Source organism: Leptidea sinapis, chromosome 29 (assembly GCF_905404315.1).
Source record: "Leptidea sinapis chromosome 29, ilLepSina1.1, whole genome shotgun sequence".
Classification (NCBI taxonomy): Eukaryota; Metazoa; Arthropoda; class Insecta; order Lepidoptera; family Pieridae; genus Leptidea; species Leptidea sinapis.
Window position 1 is genome coordinate 6,592,565 of NC_066293.1, and position 7,982 is coordinate 6,600,546.

At 39.6% G+C, this 7,982-nt stretch overlaps 2 protein-coding genes across 3 annotated transcripts; one reads left to right on the forward strand and one right to left on the reverse strand.

Moving 5' to 3' along the window:
• The first annotated feature begins 301 nt into the window (after window positions 1–301).
• Window positions 302–6,466, forward strand: LOC126973481 (uncharacterized). 2 transcript variants are annotated; one of them, XM_050820809.1, is made up of 3 exons: window positions 302–872; window positions 3,356–3,827; window positions 6,225–6,466. In XM_050820809.1, exons 1-3 carry the CDS (start codon window positions 489–491, stop codon window positions 6,380–6,382), a joined length of 1,014 nt encoding a protein of 337 aa, XP_050676766.1. In that variant the 5' UTR covers window positions 302–488; the 3' UTR covers window positions 6,383–6,466. The 2 variants fall into 2 exon arrangements, with proteins under 2 accessions (XP_050676766.1, XP_050676765.1); XM_050820808.1 differs by lacking the exon at window positions 6,225–6,466 and having other exon boundaries at window positions 3,356–4,094.
• On the reverse strand, window positions 2,182–5,898 carry LOC126973479 (uncharacterized). The gene is made up of 2 exons (XM_050820805.1): window positions 4,170–5,898; window positions 2,182–3,214 (listed from the first exon to the last, which is right to left on the reverse strand). The coding sequence occupies exons 1-2, from the start codon at window positions 4,602–4,604 to the stop codon at window positions 2,531–2,533; spliced, it is 1,119 nt and encodes a 372-aa protein (XP_050676762.1). The 5' UTR covers window positions 4,605–5,898; the 3' UTR covers window positions 2,182–2,530.
• Window positions 6,467–7,982: the final 1,516 nt, after the last annotated feature.

A 7,982-nucleotide genomic window follows, 5' to 3' on the forward strand; every position in this document is an offset into this window, starting at 1 on the left:
CAACTCCGGAACGGGTAACATTAGAGTCTCTAATGGATGAGATAAGAGAATGAAGTCACAACCCGCTGGGCTGCCAAAACTAATCAATGAATTCAGCCAAGTTAAAAGCGACATAACTGACTTGAAATCTTCAATTGAATTCACTGATGCGAGAATAGTGGACGTTGACAGCGATTATATTGACGAAAGACTGAATGGAATGGAGCAATCTAATGTAGACCATACACGCTACGGTCTACCGGAGAGGTAATCTGTGCAGGTTATGCCTGCGCAGGTAGACCGGAGTGTGTGTGGGAATAGACCTGTGCAGGTTTTTCAAACTGCGCAGGTGACCGGCGCAAGATCGAAAATCGATTCTTTCGAGTGACACCGTACGGTGTACCTGTGCGTGTGTGCGTGTACTCCGGTCGCCTGCGCAGGTCGAGTCAGTTGTTTCCTAGTGTTTCTTTCAGACGGTTGTTTCATCGCTCGCATCTTATTGCCAGAAAATGGCGCCACCAGATTCAACTAAAAAAATCCTTGAAGATTTTATCGAAATGTATAGAAGTAATCCATGTCTTTGGCAAATTAAAAACAAAGATTACCATAATCGAGACAAAAAAGAAGCTGCTTATAAATTACTAATAGAAAAATTGAGAGAAATTGAGCCAGGTGCGAACAAAGATGTAGTTGTGAAAAAGATCAATAACTTAAGAAGCAATGTTAGGAAGAAAAAGAAGAAATATGAGCAATCTTTAAAGTCTGGGGCATCTGCTGATGATGTGTACCGTATTAAACTGTGGTACTACGATTTGTTCAATTTCATTCATGATCAATGCACTCCAAGGGAATCTTCATCCAACTTAGATAGTGATGACGAAAATAGTTGTGAGGTAAGTAAAATATGTCATACTTTGTAGTATAATTTTTTATTGAGTTCAATACATGTAACACATAATTATTTTGTATTTACAGTCATTCTAAATTTCACTAAAGCTTATAATATAACTATTAGTGATGTTCCGGATATCCGTATCATCGAAAATAAAGATCCATATCCGCGTAACGATCCTGTACATCACTAATAACTATGTATTTAGAACTACCTACTCTGCCCGTTCAGCCTTATTTTTTAATTTACATGATCATTTTGCCATGGAACCCTTCCCTCCTGATTGAAATACTTCATAAAATTGTTTCGGACAATCTTCGCGTTGTTCAAAGTATTTCCTGGGTTTCTTCTTTCCAAGTTTTCCATGGTACTATTTTGTGTATTGTATCCTTCAGAAATTATAGTCCCGTTTTTTTTTTTTTTTTTTTTTTTATGGAATAACAAACACGAACAAACGAGCGTACGGGTCACCTGGTGTTAAGTGATCACCGCCGCCCACACTCTCCTGCAACACCAGAGGAATCACAAGAGCGTTGCCGGCCTTTACGGAAGGTGTACGCGCTTTTCTTGAAGGTACCCATGTCGTATCGTCCCGGAAACACCGCACCAGGAAGCTCATTCCACAGCTTCGTGGTACGAGGAAGAAAGCTCCTTGAAAACCGCACTGTGGAGGACCGCCACACATCCAGATGGTGGGGATGATATCGTAACTTGTGGCGTGTCGTGCGAAGGTGAAATTCGGCGGCAGGAATCAGGTTGAACAGCTCTTCGGAACACTCCCCGTGATAAATGCGGTAGAAGACACACAATGAAGCGACGTCTCTACGCAACGCCAAGTGATCCAGCCGTTCACAGAGTACTGGGTCCCCGACAATTCGAGCTGCTCTGCGTTGCACGCGGTCAAATGGATCGAGCTGATACTGGGGTGCGCCAGACCAGAGATGACAGCAATACTCCATGTGAGGCCGGACCTGCGCTTTGTAGAGCGCTAGAATGTGGGCCGGCTTGAAGTATTGCCGTGCTCTATTTATGACGCCCAGTTTCTTTGAAGCCAGTTTGGCTTTGCCCTCCAGATGGCCACGGAATTGGCAATTGCTCGAGATTTCGAGACCCAGTATTCCGATACTAGGCGAGGCTTTAAGGGAAGTGTTCTCGAAGAGCGGTGATACGGCAAATGGGGTTTTTTTAGTGGTAAACGCGAAAACTTGAGTCTTCTGGGGGTTAAATTGGACAAGGTTCAACTTACCCCATTCCGCGACCTTCTCGAGAGAGGACTCGATAGAAGACACAAGTTTCACCCGGCACTGGTCGACGTTTTCCCGAGAGAGGCCTGCATGGCCCGTGTATACGGCATCACCAGTGCTGTCGTCTGCATAGCAATGCATGTTGGCGGTGTCCAACATATCATTGATATGCAGAAGAAACAGCGTGGGAGATAGCACACAGCCTTGGGGCACTCCAGCGTTCACGGGCTTGGGATTCGAGCAATAACCGTCGATAACGACCTGTATGCTGCGCCCAGTAAGGAAGCTGGAGGTCCACTTGCATAAGCTCTCGGGAAGCCCAAATGATGGAAGTTTTGCGAGGAGCGCCTTGTGCCATACACGATCAAAGGCCTTCGCTATATCCAGACCAACTGCCAGGCCTTCCCCCTTGCTTTCAATAGCCGCCGCCCATCTGTGTGTTTTTTTTTTCGTTTTCAGAGTTTTCTCGATAAAAAGATTTTTGAGGTGCATAAGACTTTTTTGAGTGTTCAATTAAAAAGTTATGTAATACACAAGATGCTTTCACTACTTTATCGGTATTTTCGGGTTCTAAATTTATATGAGTATAAAATATCCGAAATCGTGATGCCATTATCCCGAAAGCGTTTTCAACAGTCCGCCTCGCACGAGATAATCTGTAATTCAGAATTTTTCTTTCTTGCGATGTTAAATCTGCCTGCCGAAACGGTTTTATCATATCGGGGCGTAATGGGAACGCGTCATCTGCCACAAATACAATTGGGTAATTTCGGTTGCTTCCTGTTAACAATTCACTGCTTGGAATACGTAAATCACTATTTTCTAATTTTTCAAAAAATTTAGTGTTTTGTAGAACCTCTCCATCGGATATTCTGCCATTCATGCCAATGTCTATATACATAAATTGGTATTTTGCATTAACAATTGCCATAAGAACTACGCTATGTTGCCCTTTATAATTATAAAAATACGATCCACTATTAGCCGGTGGAACAATCGCTATGTGCTTTCCATCTATTGCACCAAGATAATGAGGAAAGTTCCATCGATCTTCATACATCTTTGCTATTTCCTTCCACTCTTCTTCAGATGTAGGAAACTGTAATATAAAAATAACAGATTTATCATTTATACAATAAGCAGTTATTTTTGATATGAAATATCTATAACGGCAGGACACAAAAATATATCATAATTATTTTATGTTATTAACATAATATGTAATTATTTATGTTTTTAGAAAGACAACACTGAAGACTCTTCAAATGCCGCTGAAGAATATTCATCCAACAGCGTATCTACCGACAACGAGGCTCGATCAACATCGTCAAATAATAATAATTCATCTCGCCCACCAAAACCTTGTAAAACAAAAAGAAAAGATGAAAGCTTAGCAAATGAAGTATTGGAATCGGTACGAGATCACTTTAAGCGTCCTCGCCCAATTGTAACAGAAGATAGGTGCGATATTATTGGAAAAAATGTGGCGATGAAATCGAGGGCTTTAGATGCGAAACAAATAATAGTCGCAGAAAAACTTATAAATGATTTACTTTTTGAAGCAGAAATAGGAAACCTCACTCCCGAGCATGCCTATATTAACATGAGAGATATTTTGAAACAAAATCAACGAAGCTATGTTCCTGCTCAGCAATATCGACAACATGCATATCAGTCCTCTCCTAATTCCAATAGGGCATATACCCCTGTAAGTTTTGTTTCTTCCGGAAGTCCTAGTCCACCCTGCCTTCCATTTCCCACTAGTCAAAATTCAGAGTATATTTCTCAATCATTTCATACTAGCCATCTACTCAACAGTTCCCAAGGCAATCCTTACTCGCCACAAATACGAACACCTACAATTCCAGGAAATCAGCCCAATGAAACAGATGTAGTTTTATCGATTCCAGATTCGGCAGCGACATTCCTTAATAATTTCAATGTTGATAATTAATAATTTGTACGCGACACTTTTGTACTTTAATGATTAAAATTAAAATCGTATTTTTTTCAATAAATATTATCTGTAATATAGCAGTGTTTTAATGACTTACCTTCAAATAATCTCTTCTAAGTACTTTATACAAAGCCTCACATATTTCAGGATTAATTTTACCAAGTGCCTGAGGCGAAATAATTGTTGAAAACTTTAGGTCCTCATAACTTCTGCCAGTTGCGAGAAATCTCAATGTAACTGATAATCTTTCGTGCGCAGAAATACTATTTCTAATAACTGTGTCTTCTTTTTTTATCATAGGAGTTACCATTTCAAGTAGTTTAAGGTATGTTTTCTCGTCCATTCGAAGATAGTTTTTAAAATCTTCTGGTTCAAATTTCAATTCATTTATTAAATTAACATGACTACATGTTTTCCTTTTCAATAACCAATGCTTACACCACTTTCTTCGCTTGTTTTTCGTATCATTTTTCTTCAAAATTAAAGCAAGACCTAGCAACGCCAGCGTGTCATCGTCCATATTCGATGCCATCGCAAAGAGAACTGAAGACCGCTCCGATACACCGGAACGTCCCCATACACGCTACCATTGTTCGGTTGACCTACGCAGGCATACCTGCACAGATTACCTCTCCGGTAGACCGTAGCGTGTATGGCCTCCTTAAGGTAACGTGCCCTTCAAAATGAAGTTGCAACATTTAGGCGTCAGTTGTCTGAAAATGACCAGCGGTCCCGGCAGAATAATATAGAAATCAAAGGCGTTCCAATACGTATCACAGAGAATTTATTCAGCATTGTCGAGTCCATTAGTAAAAAGATCGATCATAGCTTTGCAAAAAATCAGATAAATTATCTGTATAGAGTGCTGATATACAATTCGAAGGAGAAACTAATCATAGTAAGCTTTATGAATAGGTACGTAAAGGAGGATTTTTTAGCTGCAGCACGTAAATATAAAAAAAACACTGATGCTGACATTGGATTTACCGACTGCGATAAAAGAATATATCTGAATGATCACCTTAACGCCCAATCCAAGGCATTGCTAACAAAAACAACTGGCGGCGGAAAGGAAGTATTCATATGTTTGGGTGAAATTTGGCAAAATTCATATCAGAAAAAATGATACATCTCCAGTTAAGATTATCTCCTGTGAAGCAGATCTACAGAAATCTTTTTTTTTCCTAATAACGTCATTAATTACTCATACAGTGTTAAATGCATTTCGTGCCAAATGTTGCCATCCCCTGGCTCTGCCGGCACCCGGCTGTCTCGCTATTGTCTTTGCTACCGGTTTGCGATTCATTACATTCGCATTTCGAGCGCACTTAACAAACATACGCCTGCCTTTGTCACACCGCTTGATCTATCCGATACGTCTACTATCTATTGCCTGCTCTGTTTCACTTGTTCGCTAAGCGACCTTTTGCTAACAGCTCACTGATGCATTTGTTATCGGCTGCGCTCGCGCTCGTGGTCGCTTGATAACGTAGATTTTGCGATGTTATTACCCCAAATGTAACGTATTATCGGATATCTAGGGATATAACTAATAATTATATATTTGTTTCATATTGTTAGAGAGAGAATTCAAGAGAGCAATTCCAAATAATCCTAAGAGAGTAGTTGAGGGCAAAATCCAGAAAGAGGACCTACTGAAGCTTAAATCAAGAGAAAGGGTCGTGATTATTGCGGATGAGCAAGGGAGAGGTACTCAAAGAATATTGCAAAATTTGACTGGGCCCATGTATGAGGTCACTTGTTTTCTGAAACCAGGTGCAAAATTAACTGATATACTTCTTTCCGAGACAAGTTTGATACAAAGCTTAACAAAAAATGATGTTGTCATTATAATAGGAGGCACTCATGAAACTAATCCCTACGATTTTCAACTAAGTTTGAATAGATTTTTCTATAATAACACACATACAAATATTGTAGTAAGTGAAAAACTTATAAATGATTTACTTTTTGAAGCAGAAATAGGAAACCTCACTCCCGAGCATGCCTATATTAACATGAGAGATATTTTGAAACAAAATCAACGAAGCTATGTTCCTGCTCAGCAATATCGACAACATGCATATCAGTCCTCTCCTAATTCCAATAGGGCATATACCCCTGTAAGTTTTGTTTCTTCCGGAAGTCCTAGTCCACCCTGCCTTCCATTTCCCACTAGTCAAAATTCAGAGTATATTTCTCAATCATTTCATACTAGCCATCTACTCAACAGTTCCCAAGGCAATCCTTACTCGCCACAAATACGAACACCTACAATTCCAGGAAATCAGCCCAATGAAACAGATGTAGTTTTATCGATTCCAGATTCGGCAGCGACATTCCTTAATAATTTCAATGTTGATAATTAATAATTTGTACGCGACACTTTTGTACTTTAATGATTAAAATTAAAATCGTATTTTTTTCAATAAATATTATCTGTAATATAGCAGTGTTTTAATGACTTACCTTCAAATAATCTCTTCTAAGTACTTTATACAAAGCCTCACATATTTCAGGATTAATTTTACCAAGTGCCTGAGGCGAAATAATTGTTGAAAACTTTAGGTCCTCATAACTTCTGCCAGTTGCGAGAAATCTCAATGTAACTGATAATCTTTCGTGCGCAGAAATACTATTTCTAATAACTGTGTCTTCTTTTTTATCATAGGAGTTACCATTTCAAGTAGTTTAAGGTATGTTTTCTCGTCCATTCGAAGATAGTTTTTAAAATCTTCTGGTTCAAATTTCAATTCATTTATTAAATTAACATGACTACATGTTTTCCTTTTCAATAACCAATGCTTACACCACTTTCTTCGCTTGTTTTTCGTATCATTTTTCTTCAAAATTAAAGCAAGACCTAGCAACGCCAGCGTGTCATCGTCCATATTCGATGCCATCGCAAAGAGAACTGAAGACCGCTCCGATACACCGGAACGTCCCCATACACGCTACCATTGTTCGGTTGACCTACGCAGGCATACCTGCACAGATTACCTCTCCGGTAGACCGTAGCGTGTATGGCCTCCTTAAGGTAACGTGCCCTTCAAAATGAAGTTGCAACATTTAGGCGTCAGTTGTCTGAAAATGACCAGCGGTCCCGGCAGAATAATATAGAAATCAAAGGCGTTCCAATACGTATCACAGAGAATTTATTCAGCATTGTCGAGTCCATTAGTAAAAAGATCGATCATAGCTTTGCAAAAAATCAGATAAATTATCTGTATAGAGTGCTGATATACAATTCGAAGGAGAAACTAATCATAGTAAGCTTTATGAATAGGTACGTAAAGGAGGATTTTTTAGCTGCAGCACGTAAATATAAAAAAAACACTGATGCTGACATTGGATTTACCGACTGCGATAAAAGAATATATCTGAATGATCACCTTAACGCCCAATCCAAGGCATTGCTAACAAAAACAACTGGCGGCGGAAAGGAAGTATTCATATGTTTGGGTGAAATTTGGCAAAATTCATATCAGAAAAAATGATACATCTCCAGTTAAGATTATCTCCTGTGAAGCAGATCTACAGAAATCTTTTTTTTTCCTAATAACGTCATTAATTACTCATACAGTGTTAAATGCATTTCGTGCCAAATGTTGCCATCCCCTGGCTCTGCCGGCACCCGGCTGTCTCGCTATTGTCTTTGCTACCGGTTTGCGATTCATTACATTCGCATTTCGAGCGCACTTAACAAACATACGCCTGCCTTTGTCACACCGCTTGATCTATCCGATACGTCTACTATCTATTGCCTGCTCTGTTTCACTTGTTCGCTAAGCGACCTTTTGCTAACAGCTCACTGATGCATTTGTTATCGGCTGCGCTCGCGCTCGTGGTCGCTTGATAACGTAGATTTTGCGATGTTATTACCCCAAATGTAACGTATTATCGGATATCT

Bases quoted from the DNA above. Each gene is read 5' to 3' on its own strand.
- LOC126973481 (XM_050820808.1), top strand. From the start codon at position 489: ATGGCGCCACCAGATTCAACTAAAAAAATCCTTGAAGATTTTATCGAA. The intron at 873-3,355 runs GTAAGTAAAATA...TTATGTTTTTAG, and splicing joins ATGACGAAAATAGTTGTGAG to AAAGACAACACTGAAGACTC.
- LOC126973479 (XM_050820805.1), bottom strand. From the start codon at position 4,604: ATGGCATCGAATATGGACGATGACACGCTGGCGTTGCTAGGTCTTGCT. The intron at 3,215-4,169 runs GTAAGTCATTAA...TTTATATTACAG, and splicing joins TTAGAAGAGATTATTTGAAG to TTTCCTACATCTGAAGAAGA.